Genomic DNA, 27,321 nt, shown 5'->3' with positions numbered 1-27,321 from the left:
AGTAGAGGCTGACGACCGGAGACGTTTCAGCTAGAAGTGCAGAGCTTTAACATATTATAGATCTTTTTTTTTTCATTTAGATTTTTTAGCATTTTCAAGATTTTTATGTCAAACTTCATAAAAATGACGTTAAAATGCGATTTCATTTTTGGTTTTAAAAAAATATGTACCCGGGATTACCCATCATCAACTGTGCACTGTAGCAAACTGGAACCACCAACTGAGTAAAGATTTTCTCCTTAGCTTGGGGCATTCCCCACACTCCAAAAAAATCTCAGTCGTTTAAGGGTGTGATGCTGCCGCCCATTTGTTTGATCCCTCCTGTCCCCCGCTGCACCCTCCGCAAAGGTTATCAAAGCTCCTCCAGAGGTGCTCTCTATAAAGATACAGTATGACACAGCAAATTTATATTGGCACATTACATTGGCATCTTTTACATGCGATAGGGGCCCCCAAACAGTAACGATAGGCCACCTTTTGAGAAAAGGGTTCAATACGAGCCTTTTCCCCTTCCAATTAAGATTAAGCTCGAGGCATGAGGTCTGTACACATTGTTGCGAAGATGGCCTTTTAATTTAAGACTTTGCTCTCACAGTAGAAAGGACAGATACGGAGAGCTGCATCTCATACTTGGTATCATCAACTCCCCTACCCTGAGATCAAGCTGGACAGAAGTGTCTTCAGCGCAGAGAGAAAGGCCGACCTTTGATAAAGTGTTTGGACTTTAGTATGAGACAGTGTTCTGGTGGCTTAGCCTGACTTTACAGAAACGGCAGCCATTCTGAAGTGCTGACAGAAGCGCACAGGGGGCGGGGAACGAGTGTTATGGTTTGCCAAGCTCTGGGAGGAGTGCTCATTCCCAAGTCAGGGTTTGGCGTGCTGTAAAGGGCCCCAGCCTCTAGTCTTTTGCATAGAAACAGATAGGAGGGCCTGTTGGTGCCTGGTCAGGGGAGGGCTACTGGGTCTGGTTGAGGTGGAGGAGGAGAGGAGGTCGTAGCGTAGCAGCTAGGCAAAGGGTAAGGGGGGACAGCCTGCGGGCAGGCGGAGCAGCTTGGAGCAACAAACACCCACACCCCCGTCTGAGACACCCTATTTTTTTTTTTTTTGTTTTTTTGTTTTTTACACATCTCAAGATACTACCTGGAAGTACTACAGAATACTGTCAAACACAAAAGCATGATCAGTTAAAAACAAATAGACAATCAATAACGCTCTGTAGTATTGATCCTCGTTTTGCATTCAATACACAGGATGAACATACAGAGGCACCTCTGACCAAAGTGTTTCTGCATATGAACAGTGAAGGGCTAGTTCAGCAGCCAGTATTTTGTAGACCACTGCATGTAGACACAAATAACAATATAACACATTGAAAAAAATAAAGTCAAATGATCTTTTCAAAAAAATAAAAAGTACACTGGCAAAAATTCCAGAAATATGACTATTTCATCTTCCAGCTAAAGTGATCTTTGTGTCAAAGAACTGAGAGATGGGGGAGAGGGCAGGAACGACAGCAGGGTCGAGCGGTGGCGGGCCCCCGTTGGAGATGTCGTGTGTGGCGGAGAGCCGTGATTGGCCAGTCTTGGAGGAGCCAAGCTTTGTCTTGCGGGACTGACCGAGGGGTGGGGGTGGGGGGGGTCAAGTGGAGCCCAGGAGGAAGTGCTGCGCTGTGGGGGCTGCCGCTTGACACCCAGAGGACCACAGCAGAGAGGCACTCAGTGGACACCCCCCGCTCCGACTGGCTGGCTGACTGACAGCGGGGTGTCAGAGACAGCTGACGTTGCAAGTCTAGTGCCTCCAAACAGAACAAGGCTAAACATTTGGAGTAACAGTGATATTCACTTTGATATTGTTCAAAGAAGGAGGAAAAAAAATCATAGACTGCAGTTTTTTTCCCCCCCAAAGTCCAATGGTACATTTCGGTTTTGTTTCCCTTCATCCTGCTACCAGAGGAACAACGCCAGACACATTTCCAAGGAATAGATATAGTACATAAAAGAGCAGTATATTATTTTTTTTTTGTCGTTTTCAAGGTTTTTGCTGCTCCTTTTTTTTTTGATTTATTGGATTGCAGTTGAAGCGATTTGCTCTTCATAAGTGCTATGATAAAACCCTTTGAATTTATAAAAGTCTTAGTCTCTTCTGTTTGTACAGTACCAAACACAAGGAACACTCGTAGGTCTACTGCATTAGGAGAAACCCCTCTTATTTGGTATTGTGCCAGATACCCAGAACCATCCAATCCCACTGCGGATTCAGTCTCAGTCTGTTGGGTGTGGCTGTGGCAAGCAGAGAGGAAGTGTGCATTATTGTGTACCTAGTGTCACTCTTTAGTACAGTTTGCTGCATGCACAGTTCAACAGCTGCTTCTTCCTCTTTGCAGAGTTTTCCCCCAACAGTGTCAGGGGGATTGGTGGCCTGGAGGGAATCCAAGTTTTGAAAAAGGGAAAGGTTTTTGAAGTTCCAAAGTCTTTTGCTGCAATCAGCAACAATCAAAAAACAAAACAAAAAAAGAGAAACCAGCTCCGGTGGACATAAGAGTATGGACGGAAGAAAGGTCTGTGGTGTATATTGCACAATGTAACTGTCACATGAAGGTGAAATTGTGTTCTTTTTTTCCTCCGAAAACTGGCTGACCATACAGACCACTGGGCTTCATAACAAATCGGACAATAGAAAATTCAACAAAGCACCAGTAAGCGACTGGCTTCCAAGTTGAAGTTGACCAGAAGGATCTGGGCTTGCAGACGTCAATGATTAGGTGCCACCGCACATACATAGATATGTACGGAGACACGCAGCGAGGTTGACAAATAATCTTCTCTCAGCTTATATGATAGATATCAAAAAATGCGCTTGGGTCTAGACCTACAAAAAAAGAACATTGAACAGCTGTGTCAATCCCTTTGACTGGACAAATTAAAATACTTAAGCTGATGATTGGTAGGGCCAGTCACGTGGCCAGGCCTTCTTACTGCCCAGTGACAAGAGTTGGTCACCAGTCATGTCCTGTACCACTTGCTGGCTCAGAGGTGAAACTGTGCAAGATTTCAGCTATTTCTTCAGTTACAAAACAAACTAAAAAAAAAAGGCGGCTTGGGAAGGACCTGGGCCAGAGAGCACTTAAGGCTAATATTAGTGCTGAGAAACAAACGTTAACATAACTAGTAAAGGTCTTTGAACCACATCATTGGCCATGGACATGCTGGGAATGGTTGTTTTTAAGTCTTATTTTGGGATGATTTTTCTCTTTTTTGGAGGGAAAAGGAAAGTCTCAGATGGCAGCTTTGATTGCTTCTCCTAAAAAACACTTCACACAGAATGTCATGTATACTTATGGAAAAACTAAAAACACTTAAAAGGTTTCTTTGTGTTGTGTCTCATTTTCAGTTTGTTATATGATGCATTTCAAAAATACCAAAAGGGGAAAAAAAAAAACTTTTTTCCCCCACAAAGAAAAGGTAAACCAAACAAAAGAAAGGGCAAAAGCAAAACAGAAGGACTGGAGTCTGCAGTCTGTGTGTTTGGGACTCCGGCCTTCTGATTCACAATTCACAGTTCATAACAGTTCAAATTGATACTGATTATCGCCACATGATTTGCTTGGGTTTTGCTCCTGTTCATATTGAATTTTTTTTTTTTGTTTTGTTTTTTTTTCCAGCCCACCCTCCACCGATGACTTACATAACATGGTGTGGTGAGTTGGTTGGTTAGTGTGTCGTGGCATCACCCTACATAGACTCCCCACTCAGCAGGTCTCCAGGCAGCAGGGTGTTAATGGGGGTGGGACTCCCAATCACGCGGGCATCTTCTCCGCTCGGCGGTCCCCACAGGCTGGAGTACTGGGGCACCCCGCCCCACAGCAGGTCGCCGCCGCTGGCCTTGCCTCCGCCGCCACCGCTGCTCCACTGTCCAATAGAGTGGGACTGCACTGCTCCGCCCATCCGGTTTTGATTGGTTCCCGGGTTGGCCTGCCAGCTAGTGGTGTTGGCCCCTAGTGACTGGCCTTGTGCAAAGAAGCGGTTCACCTCCTCCTCGCCGGCAAACTCCGCCAGGATGGTGGTGTTTCCAAGCACACACCTTACAGAGGACAAACGAGGAAATAAGGAAGTGATACTTCAGCATACTTCAGCAAGCATGTGTTCTTTAAGTGCAAAAATGGGGCAGCATACATCTGGCATACTTTTTAAACACTGTTAAAAATAGTTTTTTTAGGGCTTGATCACGCTATTATGCTTTTTTGTCCACTGCCATAACCACATTTCGTGCTGCTGCTCGTGAAAAGTGGGTCACAAAATTTGCATTTTGTTTCCATGACAACCAGCTGTAGTGAGTGCACCTATTAGCAAAACAAAATTAGGGACAAATCTAAGACACTTAGAGATAAAATGTGCCCCCAGAATGGCTCTACACTGGTGTTTGCTCCTATTTCAGTGTGATTAATACAATAATCGCTGTATTATTACAGTACAGCTGACTACAGCATGACTCCTCCTCCACCTCTTCCATGTGACTGATACTAAAATAAAATCGTCTGCACTCATCCAAAAAGCTGAACTGTTCTCAGCATGGGAAAACACCAATAAGAAACCAGGAACATGGTTGGGTTTTACCCAAGTGTTCCCCCTTTTCGTTCTCTGTCACAGCTGCTTCACTTTAATATTAAAAAGGCAGTGGAAGTTGAGAAAAAAAAGGTTGCACATTTCCTTCCTTTCTCTTTGGCATTACATTTGGCTGATGTAAGAGACTTAGCTGAGGCTTACATGTGCAGAGACTTCTGGGCCTTTGCGGCCTCGTCCTTGGAGCTGTAGCGCACCACAGCGTTCCCCTGGGTCAGGTTGAGGTGGAATGTGATCAGGGGGCCGTGCTGCATGCACAGGGTCCGCAGAGTCGAACCATCAATCTGGAGAAGAATAGACAACAAAAGTGCAAAAAATTGCAGTTACACTTACTAATAGCTGAGTTTATTCATCTGTATATTACACTGCATTTTCAGTCTCAATTTATTCCTTACTCACTGTCCACACTCTACACCTCTACCCTTTTCTTTTTTGAGTACTCATATTTCATCTACCTAAGACCTCACTTTTTTTCATCTTACTTTTAGTTTTTCCACTATGCAAATAAATAAATAAAGTAATTTATATCATATTTGTTACATTTATCCTACCACCAAGACATGAGAGAAACTGTTTGATGTTTTTCTTTGAGATGATCCATGACCATATCTATCTTTGAATTCCAAATATTTAGGTGCTGGTTCTCCTCATTATACACTGTGGCTTCCATCTAGTGAGAATTAGCAGCGCAGAATACGTACTTGTGGGGTGAGATTCCTCAGCACCAGCCAGCTGCTGGTCCTGTTGGAGCTGTCAGTACTCCAGGTGGTTCCCTCTGTAACAGAAACGGAGACGCAGTCAAAGATAATGTTAAATATGAAGTGTTTTATTGGAAACATATGTAAGAAAAAGTAGTAGAGCTTGTCATGACAAAATGTCAGTGCATTCGTTTTTTTTCTATAGTTTTGTCGCTACAAGCAATTCCTTTCACGTTACACTCATGTGACTCAATGTAATTGATAGACAGTTGGTTCAACAGGCAAATGCTAAGAGAAAGGGACTATGTGACAAATACATTTCAAGTGACAGTACTCTTATAATAGAATTCTAAAAGGGTAAAAGGTCAGAGAGTTGAACTTTTTAAACAAACGTGACACCTTCCACCGTCATCCATTTCCACACACATTATTCTTGTCGGCACCACTAAAAGTAGTCTTTCCTCTTCAATCCGCATGAACTTAGACGTATCGTGTCAAAACAATGTCACATGTATGCTGTTTAAATGAAGGTTCTCGCAGAGCCGGAAAACCTCAAGATGTCAGTTTAGCAGGATGTGCTCATGCAGCCATTAGTCGCAGCTGTGAACTCCGCCACACCTAAGCATCTTCAGTCATGTCTGTGTTTGCTAAATGTGAAATACATCATCATCTGTTGCTTTTACTGTTGAAAGTTGCCTTCCATTCAAGGCTTTGTTTGATTTACTCTCACAGATTTTGTTAATGGCTTTCAATTCTGCAATCTCAGAAAAGGTCTTAGCAGCAACATTATGCGAGTTAATGGACTACAGACTGTAATGATGTTAATCTAGTCCTGATAATGAACACCTCAAAATGAAACCTGAGACTCAGAAGTATCAATACACTTAGCAATGTTTCCCCATGTATAGAATTTATCTGGCCAGCCAACATAAAAAGATGTATCTAGTTTTTCTTTCTTTCAATATTATGCTTTGAAATGCAGCTGTCATGAGCGGTGCATGAGTTTGTGACTGAGACAGACTCAAGTCAGTTCCATTTGGTGCCTCTAATAGAGGTTAAACGAGTACTGTGTGGTTTAGAGGACAGTGCTCACCGGAGGCGTACGAGCCGCTCCAGCCTTGGGCCAGGCCCAGCGAGTTGCCGCCCCAGGTGGAGGAGTGCTTGTTGTTGGTGAGGCCTGGCGGGGGCCGGGAAGGGGCCGTGGTGCTGCGTGGCCCCTGAGGGACTTTCCACAGCTCATGGGACAGAGAGGCTTGGCTCTGGGAGATGGGCCCTGGGGACCAGGTGGACTTCATGTCAGACAGTTTACCTTTACACAGAGAGAACAGTTGAGAGAAAAATGAGTAAAACACGAACATGTAACGTTACAACTAAGTTGACTAAAGTCACAGGCTCACAACAAGGCTTTTATGTTCCTGGTCAAATGACTGGTTCAGCTAAAGCCACGATAGCTTCAGCAGGACTTAATGTTTATTTAATGTAATTGAATTCACCAAATTATTTTTTACACCAAAACTGCAGTGAGCCAAAATTTAAAAACATGCAAAAAAAGTTGCACATTTGGACTAATAATAGACACAAATACTTGCTGAAGTAGAAACTATGTCTACTGTCCCATTAGGACGATCTGTGAAACACTAATATTTTCAAGTTTCAAGTACCACTGTTCTGGAATCCCTGCCTTCCTTCAAAACTTGTAAATGCAAAATAAAATAAAAACAGTTTATACAAACAGTATATTTCACATATTCACAAGGTAGAGACCTGAATTGTTTGATTTCTATCTTAAAGCACACACACACACACACACACACACACACACACACACACACACACACACACACACACAGACACACACAAACACAGGGTGTGTACTGATGTCATGAACAACTGGGGTGAGGCTTGTTTTTTTGTGTGGGTTGGATCAAAGAGGCACAGATGGGTGAAGGTCACGTTTAGGTGAGGTTGCTGTCTTAGTATCGGTAAAGGTGTTGTCTGAAAGCACTGAGGGAACAAGTTTAGGTGTAACTTGGAGTAAGAAGGGTCATAAATACGGGTCAGGGTTAGGGTAAGGTTTAGGATAAGTAGGCAGCCTACGACGGTGTTCTATCAGGACACCCATTTGGATGAGGAGAGGTTTAGCAGGTCCACACATGGAGGGAAGATACTCGGGATGTGTACCTGAGCCGTCTCCATCAGAGGACGACAGACTTAAAGAGCTAGAGTAGCCACTGACGGGCCAGTCACTGCTGGTTGGAGGCAGAGAGCCATTCTGAAGTGGGTGAGCAGGGGAAGTGGCTATATGGTCGTAGAGGTAACAGTGTTGAGACCAGAGACAGAGAGGAAAAAAAAAACAAGTAACTTCATGGATGCATCAGTACAAGCACATGATATTAGGGACTGTGGTGTAGTAAAGATCAGAACACGGGTCAGCTTGTGTAAGTGAAGTACTTATTCATTTCACTTTACAGAGCATGTTTTTGGTTTAGGGTCACCGCTTATCTCAAATTGGTATTTGTGGCCTTGCCTCTGTTCATGTCTCCATTCCTGTCCCGCAGCAGGTATCGATTGACGTCGTGGATGTTGGTGTTGATGGTGGGACCGCTGGGGACGCTGCCAGGGGTCATGTTGGGGTCATTCTCAGGGTCAATGTTCTGAAGGCCCTTCCATGGCACACCTGGGCAGAACTCTGGGGGAGCAAAATGAATCTGAATGAATTCAGGAATGTATCTTTTTCCTGGCTACACCTGCTTACAGCGTAGTGTTGTGTGAGCTTTCCTTTTGGGATTGTGTCTTCAGTTTGTGGACCCAGCACAGCGCTGTGAAATTTAACATCTACAGACTACAGTAGGCTATGTAGGCTAAGGGATAAAGTTACTAAGCAACTGCCAGCTTATTGACAGTATGGCTACTTATAATATAGACACGTTATGACCCATTTCTGTGTAAAAGGGTCACACACACCTTGTGTCAAAAATATATATAGAAGACTGACCTATTTTTACGTTTGTAAAAATCTCTGTGGCGAGTACGCAGCACTTACACGCTACTCTCACGCCTGGTGTAGCCAGGTTGTATTATAGTGGAAGCGTAGTGTTGTAGCAGCCACTGTAGCAGCGAACGGTCTGCATACGTTACATGTTCCATATAACAAAATATGGAACTGAAGATGTTCAATTTAGCGGCCTCAGTTTCAGGGTCTTGGTATTGTTCGTGTCGGTTCACTGTCATTACTTACTGGGATACATCATGAATAGAACAGAACCATCGTTATTGTCATCAGTAACAGGGTATGTTGCCCCGCCCTAATGGATGCAACAAAACTAACAAAAGAGTGAGGGAGCTGTCAGTCAGGCTACTTTGTACCCACACAGTCTTGTGGGTTTGGCTATGGATGTGTACAGGCTTCAACAGTTATTTATTTGCTTTTCGTCCTCACCTGGGGGCCAGTTAATGTTGGTCCCATTGGAGATCTTCTCGTTGGGGCTCTTGCCCTGGCCCCAGCTGTCCGGGGGCACCAGGGGGCTGGTGGGAGACTCAGAGCTGGACATTAGATTGTAAGGGCTGTATGAGTCCTCCAGCTGGGGGGGCTTCCCAGGGGGGCCCAGGCTAGAGGAAGCAGATATGGCACCTGGTATACGCAAAGACAGATGAGATCAGCTTTAAGAGTTCAACATGGAAACTATAAATGCAGATTTAAGGCCTTTTCAGAATAACATTGGCGTGATGTCTATACTAAGTTTATCTGCTGATCAATGCATGCGGAAGGGAAAATAGATGACATTTTAAGATAAGTGTGGCTGATAGATCTTATCTGAGTATCAGTTTGAAGAATGTGTGGGAAAAAAAGGATGTGTCAAAATGAAAAAGTAAACCAGTTTAAATGTCAGTTATCTAGTGTCTCATCTCAAAACAATATACAATCTAAATGTGTGCTGGCAGGTGGCAAACATTATTCATGTGTGTTTCATGTGTATAGATGTGGGCTTCAGTGGTACCACATTGGCCCAAATATAAGAAGGACCTTTTTTTCTTGAAATTACATTTGAGAAATTCATATTACATATCATATTATATTCAAGGACTTAACATTTCGATGTTCCCAGCCTTAAAAACTGTGGTATCAGGACTCCCATTCTGGTGAGGAGACGTTTAGCAGGTTGTGCACCTGAGCTATTGGTGAAGGACAAACTGAACCAGAAATAACAGCTTCAGTGTGACTCATCAACATTGATGGGAGGCAATCTCACACCTCACCACCAAGTGTTTTTGGCTGGAGATTCTTAGCTGACAATGAGCTTTCAGTCAGAATGTGTGAAAAGAACAAATGTATGGAGAAAAGGCTGATGAGACCTTAAGTGTTGTGGTGACAGATGCAAGTGACAACAAGCTAGTGTCAGTTGCTGAGTTTCTCATCTGCAAACAAGTCAGAGAGGCTCAAAAGTGTGAGGGAGAGTAGCTAACAATACCATTAAGATTTTAATCATGTTTTACAGCACTTGAGAAAGTCACTGTTATTACCAAGTTATCTACACTTAACCATAAGACCTGCATTAAAAATAAGTCTCAGCTATGACTCCTCATCGTTGCACACAAAAGGTGGTGTCATTTGTATTTTTACTTAAACACTGTACGTATATATGCGTGAATGAGTACATGCCTGTTTTTCTTACACATACCGTGCTTATTGAGGTTGTTCTCCATGTTTGAGGAACTGCCAGAGAGGCTGTCCATGGAGTTGGAGTGTGTCCACTGGGACAGGCGAGATTGGGGCTGATGGGGCTCCTTCAGGGACAGACCCCCAACCTCCATGCAGTTTACATTCATGTTTGGATTCAGTCCAGCTGCGAACACAAAAAAATGACCAAAAGAATTGCTCATTGATCCTTGTTTAGGGTATGATGTAGGCGTTCATGTGTTGTCAAAAGATGAAGACCCGAAATGTGAATCTGCATGTACTTCTCAAAGAAAAAGGCTTTGGACTGATTGCGTCTTTAGTTGGGCACATTCATTGTATGTTCTATGCGTGTGTGTGCAGCATGAAGGGGATACATCTTACATTTCATTGTGCAAACCTGTGATGTAAAATGACAAATAAGTGACCTTGATTCTTTAGTTAGTGGCTCATATGATGTTTACATGAATTGTAGGTGGCCTCACTGTATGGTATGAGTACAGATGTATGCATGACAGGGTTGCTACCTCAAGGGATGCAGAAGAAAATTGCTACTCTTAACAAGAAAGCTACATTTTCAACCTAGTGTTGTCCCCGTCCCAGACTCACAGAGAGGGTAGGTGCTGTAGGCGTTGGGCGAAGACGGCGGCTCTTTGGTGTGCAGTGTGTCGGCGAGGCCCGGAGCCTGGTGTGGGCCTGTGAAGGGGTCCAGGGTTGATTTGCTGGAGCCAGGGCCTCCGGCGGGGCCACCGGGAGGATGCAGACCAGCGGAGGAGGAAGAGGAGGAGGAATGAGAGGGAAGTTGCTGCTGCTTCATCAGCAGCGCCTGGTACAGCTGACGCTGGTGCTGCTGGATCTGCTGCTGCATGTTGGTGATTGTACGTGCAACCTGGCAGAGAAGAGAAGCAGTGTCACGACAATGCATCATAAAAAGAATTTTTGGGCAATGGGAGGGAGGAAAACAGTCAAATCTATTTTGACTAGTCAAATTTACGTGGTGGCAAAATATGAGGAAAAGACAGAGAAAGAAAGATGGAGGGTGACAGAAAAACATTTACGCGTTAGGGAAAGAGGATGAAAAGGTGTTGGATCAGCAAACCAAGGTGGAAGGGCAGGTGGTATGGAAAGATAAGATTAGTTGAGAAAAATGGTGGAAGAAACATGTACTTGTTCATAATCCTCTCTTTCAAAAGGCCTTATCTTGCAGGAGGCCGCTGATATCTGTCTAACAAAAGAACCAACATTCACAAAAAGGAGAACAAACTCTTTCTTCTTTGCAAAAAAGGTTGGCTCATGTTCAACGAGAAGTAACCCGTTCCCATGCAGATATCTTAATGTTTGAGCAACTCCTGTTGTAACAATTTTTTTCCCTCCCTCTGTTGTTGTTAAGGTATCATGTGACGATCAAAACATTTGTTGAGAAAAAATGAAGTTGTGTCAGTGTCTGTGAGTCAGTGCTCACATGGGGTCACACGCATAAAATGAATGACCTTCATGATCATCATACTTTTTGTTGGTGTAATGATGTGTTTGTTGACTCACTTGCTGCTCTTGTTGTCTAATGGGGCCGGAAACATTGCGTTGCGCCTGCATCATCTGCTGCTGGATTTGTAAACGCTGGTACGCCTAAAGGAAGGGAACCAAAAGTACAATACAATGATCAAAAATACATTAATGGAGGGAAAAAATAAAACAAAGTAGGAGAGAGGGGTCAATTGTTTCCATCTGCTACATCTTTTATTATTAACACATTTTAGCTCTCATATGTTTTCAAATTCTTTATTCTTCAGTCAGTCAATATCAGACATGAAATTAAAAACTAACATGTTTTGGTATTGTGTGCTTGGCTTCATCTCCTTTTCATTTAGATTAGAGCCTTAAAAAAAGTCCACAACACACATTCTCAAGTACACACTGCGCTACAAATAAATACGAAAAGAGGGACTCTGATTCACCATTTGCAGTTGCTGAAGTTGGTACAAGAGAGTCATTTGTTGAGGGTTTATTGGTGAGGTTAAAAGTGCAGGATTCAGACCAATGTTTTTTGCTGCAAACTGCAAGAGCTGTGCTTGGACCTGGGGGGGAGAGAAGAATGGGGAGGCAGAAAGGAGAGATGACATTTTAGTCATTGCAAATCACAACAACTGTATAAAAGCAGCTTCTGGCAAGGTAAAACTAGTCACTGCTACATGCGTGCAAGGGTCTGCAGCAGAGTCTTGTAAAGCCAATAGATTCTAACAGACACAGTATGGTTCCCAGAAAATAACTTGTGGTGATGTTATTGTCAGCCTTCACAATATATTTCTGCTAAAGAGTATGATAGGCTGAAATTACACTGGTTTTGGATTCTTCTCAAGCATATCACTCAGATAGTGCATACGTTGGTAAGTGTAAAAAAGAAGTTGAGAATAATTATAATAAGCAATCAAAGTCTATGTTATTGTTCTGAGTCATCAAAAAATTTAAACGATATTTCAATATCCCTGTGATGCAGCACAAAAAGATTACAGCCACATTCACAAAGCCACGGGACAGTTTAAAAAGAGTAAGGCATGGAATGTGAGCACTAGTAGAGACATCAATATTTACAAATTTGGGTTATGGGACAACCAGTACAATCTGCCAGCCAACTTTTACCTGGTCCTGTGTGTTATAAACCGATGTAACTCCATGTTACGCATCCAACATGTACATGATCATGTGTGTGTACCTACCTGAGGGGAGAGAAACTGAGGCACTTGAGCACGTAGACTAGGCTGGGAGGAGCTGAGAGGTGGCACTGGTGGCTGAGGAGGCGGCTGCTGCTGCTGCTGCTGCTGCATGGCCCGGGTTTGTGCTGCTCCACTACTGCCAAACATTCCACTGGGTATCTGAAAGCAGGTGTCAATGAAACTTCTTCAAAACCTCCACGTTTATTCAAATTACTGAAGCTGTTTCACGCCATTTTGTAACTGAAGAACTGAGCCACTGAACTGGAAAAAAAATTGTGTATTCTTGACACTCAAAAGACTAGCTAGTTGATGATATTTCCAGTCCACATAGCAGTGTCTAAAAACATTTCTCAAAGCATTTACCCAAGGTCTAACTTCACACTACACCTTGTGCACCAAAGCACATACTGAACACTAACTGAGAGCAGGTAGTTGTTAGATCATGAAATTGTGACTATTTTCCTTCATCAAATGGCCCAAAACAATTAGAAATGTGTATAAAGTAGCCTTTTACAGGCTACAGTGTTGTCCATGTCCATGGTGTTGAAGAGGTCTTTTTATTCTGTGCAAAAAAAGGCCTGCTTACAGTGCCTTTGTTTGGGCTTCAAGGACATACTGTAGTTTTTCTGGGCCATGGCTGCCTCTGGGGGTGATATTTGATAGAGCATAACTATCTGATTTCAATGGGCACTTCAGGCAAGGTCATACACACATAAGTGAGTGATGGTAAAGTGGAGATTTGGGAGAGTGGTGGTGTTAAACAAATTCAATGTATCTGTTGTTGCCATTACTACATCATATACACTTAACTCCTGCATGAAACCATTACACTTTATAATGACGGTTACGCATTTGCAGTGCGATAAACACAGTCGAATCCAAAGGTTTGGTCGCGCAATTTTTAAATGTAAAAATTGAGGAAAATAGACCTCAAATGATGTCCATCAATGTTGCTGGTGCAAATTTGCACATTTTGTTTCATATATATAAACTCTGTCTTTCACTATACGTTAACACATAGGAAAATGATCTACACAGTATCCCAAAATTCCCACAATCTCAACAATGTTATATGAACATGAACATAACATAATAAGCTTCACAAAGGTATTTTTTACTGTAGGTTTATTATTTGGATTGTGTTATACTGCCAAGTGTTTCTGTTATTTTTCCCAGCTCAAGTTAAGTTCTGTGGCTGTGTGTCGTATAACTGTGTGTACTTAATGTGTTACCTGTCTGTTGTTCAAGTTTTGCATGGCCAGCCCCGGGTTGCCCTGTCCCAGACCCTGCCCAGGAAGGCTACTGTTGGCCAGGGGGAGCTTCAGGCTGGGGGAAGGCAGAAACGGTGATGGGGGGGCGTCATCTGACAGAACACCATCCTGGACCGGAGCAAAATGAATGGTTGACAGGGGAATAAAGGGATATGATAAAAAAGCATTAATAATTACACATTACAAACATAAATGATTAGATTAAACATTTTACAGACAACAGATGTTGTTGTTTGGAATATGCCTGATGGCTGGTCAGTTGCTTAATGTCTTACCTTGTCAAGAAAGGTGGTGCGGTCGGAGGGGTCTTTGGAGAGTGCAGAGGGCCGACACACCAGGGGCTTGTTCATGCCGTTGCTGTAATCGGACATGCCCATGCCCCGCTTGTCCAGGTCCGTTTTCTTCTCCAACAGGGCGCCTGGGAGCAGAAAGGAGGAAGGTAGATTTATTATAATGTCTAGACAAGGAAATATACTATATGATAAAATAAAATTATAATGTTTTTATGTATTTGATTGACAGTGATGAATTTTAAATGTTCTTTGTTTCTTCTATATATATGTCTATTTTACTTACTTTACATACTTTGGGTATGCTGGTGTTTGACAGTAAGCAAAATGTAGCAGTCACTGAAATCAAATACTACACTTAAAAAGAGAGGTATGGCTTGGTATTACTCCCTGTTGAATTGAAGTGGAAATGTGGCAAAATAATTGAATTCTGATCGGAATTTCTCAAAAACTAAATCAGCTGCGCATTTGCGCTGTAAAAGCATCTCATATTAGCATTTACAATACACACACAAGGGCACATACTCTACACAAACATGCTGGTGAACTTACTCATGGCCTGGTCAAGGTTCATGTTGTTGCTCTTCAAAGCCTCCTCAGCAGGGTCTCTCTGTAACACATGGATAACAGAAGCTTATCACTGACCATGGTTCAATTGCAGCAAAAGGTTTCTTAAGTTTAGATGGCTGTATTTATATTTGAATGTTTATTTCTCCCCTTAATTAATTGTGTACATCCTCATGTGTTTCTACAATGTACAGCAGAGGATTCTGTATTGAATCCAACAAACTTTAAAGAAAGATTTGCCTAAAAGAAAGCGTGTTAGTAGCTATGTGTCAATGTGAGAACTTATTTCTGAATATATTGCCTCCATACCGGAAAGCCCATGTCAGTGAGCTGTTTGATGAGACGGTTCATGATCCATGCCTCATCTGGCTTGTTGCCCATCTTCCCCTGACAACACACAAGCAAAATATTAAAATATTATATTCAACTCAATTGAAATGACAATCATTGACATCTGCCAGTATATTTATGACAAGAGTCAGGTGTGTTCTCTGACCTTGCTCGGGCCTTTCTTGAGTCCATTGCCCCAGGAGTTGCAAGAAGAGCTGCTCTCCTGGGAGGTGGTGTTGTTCCACATGTCCCCATCCTCTGTGTCCCATTGGCCAGTAGACATGCCCATCTCCTCTCCTCCACTTCCCCAGCTATCTTGCATAGGTTTGGGGCCTGAGAAAGAGATAAAACAACATCAAAGAGAAAATGTGAGAAATTTTAAGATCAAAACAACAATAACAATTCTGCTGGTTATCTGTATCTGTGATGTAACCTATATGCACATTGAGAATACACCAGCCATTTCAAAGGGTGAGGTAATTTTCAACCTGACCACTTGGTGCCACTGTTGCCATTTGGCATGCCGTACTCCCCCCCTCCCCCCACAAACACACACCTCCGTCTACCATTTTCAACATTTCAAACAACAGCACAAATAACCAAGACCCACCGAGGCGTGGAATTGCTTTAATCTCAGCAACACTCCAGTAGCACTAAAAAAAAACTTCAGAATTGGCACAAATGGCACTAGTCTGAAAAAACTTGTTTTTGTTCCCTTAACTGAAGTGTGATAATGCACACATACAGGGAGTTACCATCAATCTGTCTTTTACAAATCTCAAAGGCCTTAATTGTCAAAGGTGTACTAATCTTCCAAATGGCATACAATCTGATTTCCCATGGTTGATATCATGTATCACTGCAAATATTATTCATCTGTGGGTGTTACCTGGCTTGCAGGGTGCAGAACCTGGGGGTCCGTTGGCCCTGCCATAGGGTCCAGAGGGCTCGTGGCTGCCGTCTCCCCATCCACCTACTCCCCCTTGGGGCTTGCCCCAGGCAGAGGTGCCATTGTCCACAGTTGATGTTGGAGCTGCTGGCTCTCCCCAAGCAGGCTCCGACTTGGGTTGAACATTGGGAAGCTCTCCCCAACCTGAAAGAAAGAGGTGAATTTGAAAAGAATGTTTGTGTCTTCAATAAAATCCACTAGCAATTTTTACTTTTAATTTGCAGTTATACACCATTCATGTCTGAGAACACCTTGGCTTCAGTGAGGCCTTGAAACCTGCATTATATTCACGCACATGTCTGTCTTTAACTGTCTTTTACCAAAAACCAAAACATTATGATAATCCAAGCAACTGAAAACCACTGCACTGCTTGAAAGATCTCTTTCTTGTCACATTGTCTTTTCAGGCCCTCATGATGAGCTGCAGTGACATGTTAATAACGGAGAGAACAGTAAGCTTGTCAGTAGAGATCTATATATAGAGGCCTTGCTGACAGCAGCAGGCCCTTGACCAGTTCATCTGGGGTGTGCGTGTGTGTGTATGTGTATGTGCATATGAATGTGCAGGAGGAGGAGACGGATGAAAGCAGCAGCTCAGGCCCGCTGGTGCAAGCTCTTCCACTCTTCATCTATACTGGCTTCAGTAGAGATGGGCGATTAGGTATAAGTGTTCTGTGTGTCTTAAGGTAGTCCTGATGCTCTTTAGTAGGTGCAGTGCAAATTGACAAACAGCAGGGGGCAATGGTCTCATTCACAATCAAAAGGGCAGGAGAATGTTGGGCATTAAAGCTGTGCCATGTCTATATGCATGGCCTTTGTCTTCACAAAGACTTATTTGACCTGACTGTGGCGCTAACTTAAGCTTGCTGTACAGTCTTAATTATGCAAGCATGAACATTGAGAAGCCCTCAATACCTCTGAGACTATCTGCTTAATAATCACCGAGAGAATTATTTTAAGGAATAATCTTTGAATTGAGTAACCATCATTGCCAACAATGCTTTTTATTAGTAATTTAGTCAATTTATGTGACAAAGACTGAAAACAACTCTCTATTTAAGCTTTGTGTATCTCCATTATACATTCAGCTCATTATCAAGACTGACTCTAAAGCTTAATACCATTCAATAAAACATACTTATACTGTCAGATAAAGACAGATTTTTTTTATATGTGCTAGATACATACATAGTGTATTTTCAAACATTCAAGTGTCTTTTGCATTGGCTTTAAAGAGATTAAGAACTTTTTCAGCATTTTCATAGTATTACTTTGATTTCAAATAATATAAAAAATGTGAGGTTTTTAACACATCAGCAGAGCCATACTATGTTACCTGGGTTGGCGAGGGGGGGTCTACCCTGGGGGCCAGGACCTGGATGTGAAGTGCCATTGTTGGGTGACCCATTGTTGTTTCCATGGTGTTGCAGGTGAGTTGGGGGTTGGCTATGATGGGGATGGTGGTGCATGTGGTGAGGGTGATGGTGATTGTTGTTGCCAGGGCCGACAGAGTGATTGTTGTTGTTATTGTTGGGGATGATCACTCCACCATTCTTACTGGGAGGTGGGCCGCTGTTGCCTGGGTTACCATTGGGATTGTTACGATCCCACATGTTCACAGTCTTGTTGTTGGTGTTGGGTTCGCCCCAGGTGGACGTTCCATCGTCAATCTCCATCTTCCTACGGATGGAGGGAGGGGAGGGCTCTTCCCAGCCAGTGGGCTCCATACTCTGGTCCTGTTTGCTGACATTGCTCCAGCTAGATGGGTTCTGCTTCACAGAACCAGGACCACCCCATGAACCAATGCTGCCACCTCCTCCGCTGCCAGTGCTGCTGCTGCTGCTGCTTTCCTGGGGCTTGGAAGAGCCCCAGCCTCCCTGCACTGGGCCGTTGGCACGTGAGGTCTCCCCCCAGCTGCTATTACTAACAGTGGGAGCAGGCTTACCCCAGCCTCCTCCTCCTCTATTTCCCCCTCTGGGGCTTTCCTTCCATCCGCCACTTCCTCCATTCCCTCCTTCTCCTTCCCACATGCTGCTGGAGGACCCATTGTTCTTGACCTCTGCCTCTCCCCATTCCCTTGTGCTGGAGCCATTGGAACCCCCATTACTGTTGCCCCAACTGTGGGAGCTTTTTGGGCCCTCTCCCCAGCTAGTAGGCTGACTTTTCTTCGGGCCATCGTCCCAACTGGGAGACTTGTCCTCAGTACCCCAGGATGGTGTGCCTCCATTTCTAGGACGATTGGTGGGCAAAGGGTCTCCCCAGCCACTGGTAGTGCCATTTGGGGCTTTGCTGAGTGACTGTGGGGGATCCCCCCATCCTGATCCTGTCTGGATTGGCTGAGGTGAAGGGGCTCCCCAGCCAGAGGATGATGATCCTTCACTGTCAGTTTTTCCTCCAGACCCAGGCCTCTGACTGGGGCCAATGTGCGGGTTGATGGTACCTCCATTGGTGGATGAGGGTCCACCATTAGAACTGGAGCCTCCTAAGGTGTCTGAGCTGCTGTTGCTCTTCCCATCATCACAGTTGGCCTCTTCCATCTCCCATACAGTGTGCTGTCGGATGGGGGTCTGTCCCCAACCAGAATTACTCAGCACCCTAGGGTCCAGGTCCTGCCGGGGTAGCAGAGGGGAAAAATCCATGCTGGAGGACCTGTCTCTGTGTTGGGATAGACCTTTGTTGCTGTCCCCACTACCCTCGCTTGCTGGAGCTGTTCCAGGCTGCTGGCCCCATGAGCTAAGTTGCTGCTCTTGGCCTGAACCAGAACTACCAGCGTCTACTGAGTCCCAGCCTTTAGTTGCATCGCCGCCACCAGAGGATTTCCCCCAGTCACCCCAGCCACCACTTCCACTACTCCCACCACCACTGCCCTGGCGGCCCCAGGCAGAAAGGCCTCCAGAGGGAGTTGAGTCCCAGCCTGAGTCCTTGGGAGAATCAGCTGCCTTGGTTTCTCCACTACCCCATACAGAGCTGCCTGTTGTGTCACCATTGAGCTGGGATGATTCAGTGGGTGACTGGCCTCCCCAGCCAGTTAACCCATGGATAGGGCTCATAGGCTCCTGAGCTTGCTGCTGTTGCTTAGTGTGGTTTGGTCCATCAGTGTTAAGGTTAGTAGGTTCCATATTGAAGGACAAACTAGTGTTGGCTGAAGGGTGCTGTTGATCATTTTCGTTAGCACTTATCATGCCAACCCAACCTCCCCCACCATTATCAGCACCTCCCAGGCTCCCATTTCCCATATTTCCATTGCCATTAATACCCGGTGGGAGGGATGGGGTGTTTGACACCCCATTGGGGCCAATACCACCACCTCCACCACCCTCATGGCCCAGAACAGGCCAGGCTGATGGGTTGGCATTGGGATTGAGGTTCAAGTTAAAATTGGGAGAGCCCCAGTTATTGGACGCTCCTACTCGGCCACCATTCATTCCATCTTGTTTCCCATCTGAGCCCCAGCCTCTATTACCAGCTAATGTGTTGGCTGACCCAGGTCCCGTCATCATGTTATTGTTAGCTTTGAGAGAGGGGTAGTGGGCCTGCTGGCCTGCGGCACCTGTGGCCATACTCAGAAAACTACTACTATTACTGGTGGTAAGGACCGCACTGGTGTCTTGGTTAGAACAAGCTGAGCCCAAGGGGCATTCTGGTGCTGCAGGGTGGCTGGGGTCACTGGTGCGGCTGATTGAGGGCCAAGCTTCTGTGTCACTTCCGTCAATAATCACTTTGTCCCAGCTGTTGGCACTGGAGGGGCTGTCAACTGGCAAAGAGGCTCCCCAATGAGAGGTCTCATACTGGGCAACAGGGCCACTCTGGAGGGATACGTCTAAAAGAGAAAAAGAGAGGGAGAGACCTTGAGACAAAGGAGAACAGAGGAATACAACATAGCAGGTAGGTGGAGAGGATGAGTCAGTCAGAGAGAAACAAAAGAGGATTTGAGTGACAGTAGATGCAGAAATGAAAGAAAGAAAGAAGAGATGGAGTAACAGGAGCAGAGACAAAGGGTAAAAGAAAAATCGATGGGGAAAGAAAAAATACATTAACTTAGACTAAGGAACATCATGTTATACAATCTCCGGTTAGTCCCCTAGATCAATTTTATCTTCTTGGTTGGTTAATGCTAGCTATCAGACTTGGCAGGATGAGATGGTCACACTTGCACATTCCACAATCCAACACATAATCAGAATGCACAGCCAAGCGTGCTACATGTCATATCAGCTGTGGCATATCCATATATCCTTGCCCTGGTGCAGTCAGCCAAACAAAAACAGGGAGATGGAGCCCTCACTTTCTTTCCTTTAACCATCTTTCTTTCCTCTCTTTTCACTTCTCTGTCCAAGTCGTTTCCTCTTCCCTCGCTGTCTTGTTTTGCCCCCTTACTGCCTTATCGCTTTCTAGCCTCCCTTATCTTTTATTATAACCCCCCATCTCCCCCTTTTCTCTCTCTGTCCATGTCTCCTCTCTTACGTTTTGCCCCCACCTCGTTCCTCACCCTTTATTTCTGCCTCTCTCCCCTCTGCTCTCCTCTAACACCCAGCAGTGAGAGGCCCATCCGTCTCCATCGTGGCTGGGGCTGTGAAGGGAAGCCCAAGTGGAACGCCGCTCATTTATTGGAATGAAACCAGGACGGCTTCTCATCCATCACTCCCTACGCTCCGCCGGGCCTACTCCTCCTCCAACTGCACTGCACTAAGAAACCACAAAACACTTCCTCCAAGCTTGCAAGAATATTTGTGTGTGTCTACTGGCTTCTCACTACCTGCATATACATAATAGATCTAGATCAATTTTTATCACAATCTGGGAACTATGGACTGCATGCAAATCTTGTCCTAATACTTACGGGCATTTAAGCATGATCTACAAATTCAGAACCACACTACTAAAAACAGAGCATCTCCAACCATTCTCTAATCAACATGGTGTTGCGCACAAGCAATTTCATTAGGCACAAAAGCATCCCTTCAGAGGGGCAACTAATAATAGACTGATGTGTTGCTGTAACGGGGTAATCAATCAGTGGGAGGCAGGTAATCAATGATCTTATTAATGCTAGTGGGTGAGAGCAGGGATGTTATCGATCCAGCATGCAAACATCCTAACCACTAGGCCAGCCTCATGTAATTGGATAAAAACCCAATGAGAACTGCTACAAATCTCACCGGCACACAGGCCAACCAAGCATATGAAAGGAGACACTAATCCAGTAACTCTTGGAAGAGAAAGGGAAATTAATGTGTATCATAAAAAAAGCCAAAATGTCTACATGAAAGCTAGGTATTTATCTGACTTTGGGTGTTTTCCAACATTTGGAAAAAGTGGACGTTTCAGTTGTAAAACAGTAGATATGTTACTGCACGTGAAGTACTATGTATTTTTATGCAAACATCATGTTCCTTTTGGAAATATACACGCCCAATAACTTTTTATGGTGGCTACAATGCATTAAACATGAACAAAGTGCAATGCCAGACCATATACAACACAAGCATAGAAGACTAATACACAATAATACATTTCTGGCTACCCTCCTGTGCAGCTGCAGGAAGCGTGGCTCACTAACCTTTAATTATAGACCCAGGCTGTGTTTGTAAAATATTTGCCTTGTTTGGTAATTAAGCTGCCTTACCTTCTATTACTCTGCCATTAGTTTCCATCAGATTGTTGCAGTGATTTCCATAATAGCTACAAGTTATCCATCATGAGATAAAGACCCACTGGTCAAAACAATCCAGTCAGATGAGGGAAAAGTCCATTTGTCATTTGTTTGAGATGTGTGGACACACGCGCACACACATACACACACGCTGGTAGATATGTGGCTTTAAGAAAGTGTGCAACCTGCCACAGAGTGGCTGTGAATGCAATTTTCGCCTGAACACACTTATCTCCACTCCCCAGGCAGCCTTATCGCACAGGGTCGTCAGACTGATGGCACACACACACGCACGCATACACACACACCAGCTCTAGTCTGCAGTCAGTTTGTAATCAGTTGAAGACAGAAAAAAACTACTGAAACATCAAAACAAAAATGATCCCTCGCAACTGCTCCAACAGTGCCAATTTTGTTTGCAGGAAAGTCAGAAGTTGTTGAACTTTAAAAAACAAGCCGGATGTGAGCCTTCAATGAAAAAACCTTTAACTGGACATTCTATGAGTTTTCTCTGTCATCTGACAATAAATTGGTCAGCACCTAATCTCCGTTTGCTTGTCAAATGTCCAAGGTACTACAGACCACAAAAGTAATGCCTGCATACAAACCCACCCAATCAAACTTGACACACAAATGAGTCCGGTGCCAAAAAAACAGCAAGCTAATATAGCATTAAGGAATAATTTTGGAGGACATTCAAGGGACTTTGAACTTAACTCCAGTGTCATATATTGAAGGATGAGATACGTTTATTTGTTTTTGCCTATAGGAAAGAAGTGAATGTTTAGTGAATGCTAGAGATGTCACAATCACTGATCTACTGTATTCATTGAACAGATGGGTCAAACAGGTTCCAAAAGTTTTATTACTTCCTCTTTAGTGTTTTGACATTGAGGGACAGTCTTGTTGAGAAAGACCAATATCCAGTCTCTACATTTATTTTAGTTACAAAAACATTTCAAATGCATCTAAATCTATGTGTTTAGGTATCAAGTATCACTGCTTGCAACACTGAATGAGGTTTGAATTTCACCACGATTGTGTGTGTGAAGTCTCTGTTGCACAAAAGGTTGGTTTGGCACTTTTTCAAATCTTTTGATTTGGCGCATGCCTACTTGTCACCCAGTCAAATTGTGAAGAAAAGAATGAAACAAAATCCAAACAGCTGGTCTTTTCAGTTACCACTGCAAGCTCTCAGTGGCTTGTAGGTGTTTTGTTTTCTAAACGCAGAGAAAGAAAGATGGCAGCTTCATTAAAAGCCACTGACGTTACTCTCTTTCTGCTTTGTCCTAGCTCTGTCAATGCTAGCTTTCCGAGCAAAGAGGAGCGCCATTTTATCAGACCTGAAACATAGCCAAGAAGCTCAGAGGCTGCAGCCTCAGGAAAATTTTGTTCTGTCGACCCCTCACCCACCCGGTGTATCTTCCTCTCTCTCTCTCCCTCTTTGTCTCAGTCTCATTTGCACATTTCCTGAAGAGCGTAAAAATAGGTTACATGATAAGTTAATCAAAGTCTGGAAGGCAGCCATCTTTTTATCACTCCTGTCACAGACACTAGGAACAAACCAAATTTCAAACAAAAAAACCCACATAAAACCAAAAGGAAAGAAAAAGGAGTGCGTGTTGCCTGCGGTGGAAAAAAGGGGTCAGTGAGAGAGAGGGGAAGACAGTGGAAAAATACCTGAGGAGAGGTGCACCAGCGCCACTCTCAGGGTGTTTACACAGATCTATGCAAGGATGGGAAACAGCAGACATCCTCTTAGTATGTTTGCTGCAATCTACTTACAGAAAATCATCCCAACACTAATAAACTGCGACTACTGGGTGACTGAGTTATATCTTCGACCTACAGTATGTGCAGTGTGTGCAGGCATTTGTATGCAATGCAAATAGCAAATCTTCCTCTACAAAAATGGAACATTATGAGCTCTGCAGTATTTATCATGTGACTATTGTATTGGATTGCATTATGCTGTATAGGGGTGAATACTATTGTGTCTACCTCTGTAAATATGTACAATGTGTGGACTAATGCGAAACAGTCTCTTTTTCCTTTCACCTCAACATGCCTCGATTGTTCCCCTTTCAACTCCCTCCCCAGACATTCCAACAGAAAGGTCTTGCTGATTATTGGCAAAGTAGCGATTTGGCAGGGGGAGACAAAAGCAAGCTGAACATGAAAAACAAAGAAAAGGGGACAATTATTTCCATCCAGCATTTGCAATCATGTGTCAGTAATGTGGTGCTGCTTTCATTCTGGTTGCAATTAGGAGGGCAGTCTCTGATTACGCTTTGAATAAAAAGGGTCAGAAATAAAAACTAAGGGGCCCTCTATGGCTCCTCATGCTTCCAACAGGGAGTAAGGCAGCCTTTTTGTGTGCGTGTACGTGCAAGTCCATGCAGATACAGGCTTGCTCTCTCTAAATAAAACCTGGACAACAGCTAAATAATAACAAGAATGTCCTAATGATGAGCACACCAGCGATGCATGTGCTGAAAAAGTGACATTAAAACAACAGCAACAACACGTTGAAGCTGTGATGCCAGCTTGCCAGTGTTGAAGCAGAAATAAGCAAGAGATGAGCTTCTGATAATGAGACGAACTGCCATCATAGAAATGGGCAGGTAGCCAAGAAATAAATGCCTCCCCTCCCCTTTGAATGAAATGAAAGGCAGGGTGACAGAAAGAGAGAGGGAGAGGGTGGCAGGGAGAGATGGAGGAAAGTCTGGGGGGGAGGGGTGGCACTTGCAATGTCAAGGGAAAAGAAAGGGACACGATGATAGAGAGAGCATGAACAGACTAAGAAAGATGGTGTGGCAATAAATGGAGTCTTTAGTTTGACTGTGAGCTGAAGACTATGCTTGGTTTTCTCAGAGCACACTGTGGGGTGACATAACACCAGAACCAGAGCAGGAGGGGATGTTTAGTAGTCTTTTGTCCCCAAATAGACCCTCTCCATCTCTCTTTGAAGGGTGCTTTACGCCCACTCGGATCAAAGACGGCATGTACTTGTTTTTCCGGAAGCAGGGAGAAAAAGAAACACTGAGGGAATGGTCACAGGAGGGTTTAAAAAGCTCATCATTCATGTCTGTTTACCTCTGCTGAGAGAAGAGAGAAAACCGGAGAGCGAGACTGTGGTGACTTCTCTGGTTTCCCTGACAGAGGCTGGATTAATGAAGCCACTAGGGGGTTCTCTCACTTGTGTGCGTGTGTGTGTGTGTGTGAGACAGCCTGGGCACATGGGGCAATCTATACCTCCCTGGCTTCATTAGGGCCAAGTAGTCTTGTGATTATATGATGATTTTAAATCATACAAAAAACCAAGATCTAAGAGGTAGTTAGTTTTACATCTTAATTTGTACAATCTTTCACGAGATGGTGCTCGAAGAACTTTATATGTTGTAAAATTAGGAAATTGTTTTAAAAAGACAACCCCACATTTTAAACATTACAGCTTACTCAGTAGACCAATGTTGTACTGAAAGCTATATTCCACAGTGAGCATTTCCCTTAAATAATATATGCCCAAAACCCTAATCGGTTTACCTGCAAATCAAAAGGGCCCAAATGAAAGGGCAAAGTGTTTTAACAGCCCCCAGCAGAGTGCCTTCTGGCCACATGCTCTGTCTGGGTGACCAGCAAACAGCTGTTGGGCTGCCGTTCCCACAGTCTTAAGAGACCCCCACTCCAGCACCTGCTACTAGGGAGCCTGTCTGGATGGCTGCTGGCTGCTCCGGACTACTTAATGGTCCCCAGTCAGCTGGAGAGACGGGGATAGTGGGTGAGACAGAGGGAGGGAGAGGGGACAGGGGGTCTCTGTCTGGTGTTTGGGACAATTAAATGGATTTTGGAGAGCTGAGGTTACGTGGGAGTGGTGTGAATGCCCTTGAATCTAGAGGGGGCTGTCTTTCAGTCTTTGGGGGTGGGGTCATGTGTATGAATAGCCTGTTGGAATGTTATACATCACACACAACAACTTTGCACAAATTTAATAAAGCCTCTAAATGAAATTAGTATGATTTTTCTGAGCCAAATGTGAGCAAAGTAACCAAAAAAGGTCAAAAGAAATGCATTTAACCACTTTTGGGCATCTACCCAATAATACTGCAGTACTGCTGACTTATAAACTAACGTGTGTGTGTGTGTGTGTGTGTGTGTGTGTGTGTGTGTGTGTGTGTGCGTGCATGCATACATACATACATTCCCCTTTAAACTCTGAGCCAGCTGGCCTGCAAGGCAGACACAGATCTGAGGGGACACAACTAGGTCAGACTACTGTGTTCCTACTGCTGCACAGCCACTACCTCTATGTGCATGTGTTTGCATGTGCACAAGTACAAAATTGTTTGTGTTATCGGAGTGAAAGAACCATCACATCCCTGTGGGCCACAGTAACCTCGCCAGAGAGGTCAGAAATGTGTCCTCAACAGAGTTCATCCCTTACTTACAGTTACACTGAGGAAGAAAACTTTGTATTTGTACTTGCCGGCAGGGAACATCAAATTATACATGAACATATTATGATACTGTGATTCTGATAAAAGTTGTACAAATTTAGATTACACTAGACTTGACTTGACAATTAACGTCATACATTTGTTTACATGGTTGAATAAGTTCAAAATTCAGATTTGCAAGCGTGTAGTCTGGCAATAATATAAGTCATGCATAAATGAGGTGTTGGAACTCCATTTCCATTTCAGATCCTTCATATTGCTACAAACTCAACCACTGCAGGCGGTAGACTGGTACCTCCAAGAGCAGGAACCCAGTGTGGTACTATTATGGTTATACATGTACATTTTAAGATAAGTTATTTCTCAAGCTCTCCTACAACAAAAATAGTGATGTGCAGAGCAAATCTTCAAGTGCAGAGTAGTAGTTTTACCTATAATGTCCACTCTCTAAATTATGTATGCCAGAATCATTGCAACAACAGGGCTACAAGCTTGAGGCTATTAGCTGAGCAGACAGGAAAGAACAGGCTGTGGAAGGGAAGCCCCCAGGACAAGAACAAGAGGAGAGGGGGGTAGAAACCCAGCCAAAGGCTACTCTACCACAGGCTGTGTTGTACTGAGAGGCCCCTGGGAAAACCAGGGCGAGGTAAAGGCCAAACAGGACAACAATTGCTGGACTAGGACAATTATAAGGACATTATAGGTTAATACTCTCAACTTATCTGGAGCCAAAAGGAGAAATATATTCTTTTAAATCTAAGAGGTACTGCTTCTCTTGGGTGAGTTAAGCCTGCAGCCAAATTTAGATCCTAGCCCACAGCTGAGGAAACCCTGCACTAAACAGCTGAGCACAGAGAGGAAATACCATAATAGAAATTGGGATTTGGAATTTAATCAAATAAATTCCAGGATAAGACAAATCGGTTTCAATTATTGATGGTTAAATATCGTTTGTGAACTGCTGAAAGAAAACCACAACATTTCTCATTAAATATTTCATTAAAATAGCTCCATAAAACTGTGCAAGTATATGGGCTAGTAAATGAGGCACAACTTGCAAAAAACATGCATTCACTAATAGGCTACACAGGCTTTAAGCTT

The 27,321-nt window shown here is 43.9% G+C and overlaps 1 protein-coding gene across 1 annotated transcript in view; it reads right to left on the bottom strand.

Moving 5' to 3' along the window:
* Nucleotides 1-3,433: 3,433 nt before the first annotated feature.
* tnrc6c2 (trinucleotide repeat containing adaptor 6C2) overlaps nucleotides 3,434-27,321 on the bottom strand; it is a 47,429-nt gene continuing 23,541 nt past the window's right edge. Inside the window, exons 5-22 of the mRNA XM_070914521.1 lie at nucleotides 17,447-19,930; nucleotides 16,051-16,254; nucleotides 15,328-15,494; nucleotides 15,141-15,218; nucleotides 14,817-14,874; nucleotides 14,250-14,392; nucleotides 13,936-14,082; nucleotides 12,707-12,862; nucleotides 11,948-12,067; nucleotides 11,535-11,618; nucleotides 10,602-10,881; nucleotides 9,997-10,161; nucleotides 8,757-8,948; nucleotides 7,845-8,006; nucleotides 6,411-6,626; nucleotides 5,321-5,394; nucleotides 4,764-4,903; nucleotides 3,434-4,080 (exon numbers count right to left, since the gene is read on the bottom strand). Of these exons, the coding sequence (XP_070770622.1) occupies nucleotides 3,732-4,080; nucleotides 4,764-4,903; nucleotides 5,321-5,394; nucleotides 6,411-6,626; nucleotides 7,845-8,006; nucleotides 8,757-8,948; nucleotides 9,997-10,161; nucleotides 10,602-10,881; nucleotides 11,535-11,618; nucleotides 11,948-12,067; nucleotides 12,707-12,862; nucleotides 13,936-14,082; nucleotides 14,250-14,392; nucleotides 14,817-14,874; nucleotides 15,141-15,218; nucleotides 15,328-15,494; nucleotides 16,051-16,254; nucleotides 17,447-19,930 (5,219 nt within the window). The 3' untranslated portion in view covers nucleotides 3,434-3,731. The remainder of the gene's footprint in view (nucleotides 4,081-4,763; nucleotides 4,904-5,320; nucleotides 5,395-6,410; nucleotides 6,627-7,844; nucleotides 8,007-8,756; nucleotides 8,949-9,996; nucleotides 10,162-10,601; nucleotides 10,882-11,534; nucleotides 11,619-11,947; nucleotides 12,068-12,706; nucleotides 12,863-13,935; nucleotides 14,083-14,249; nucleotides 14,393-14,816; nucleotides 14,875-15,140; nucleotides 15,219-15,327; nucleotides 15,495-16,050; nucleotides 16,255-17,446; nucleotides 19,931-27,321) is intronic.

Source organism: Enoplosus armatus, chromosome 2 (genome assembly GCF_043641665.1).
Source record: "Enoplosus armatus isolate fEnoArm2 chromosome 2, fEnoArm2.hap1, whole genome shotgun sequence".
In the NCBI taxonomy this organism is placed as follows: domain Eukaryota; kingdom Metazoa; phylum Chordata; class Actinopteri; order Centrarchiformes; family Enoplosidae; genus Enoplosus; species Enoplosus armatus.
The sequence above is the reverse complement of the archived record's forward strand: the minus strand, read 5'-3'. Positions and strand labels throughout refer to the sequence as shown.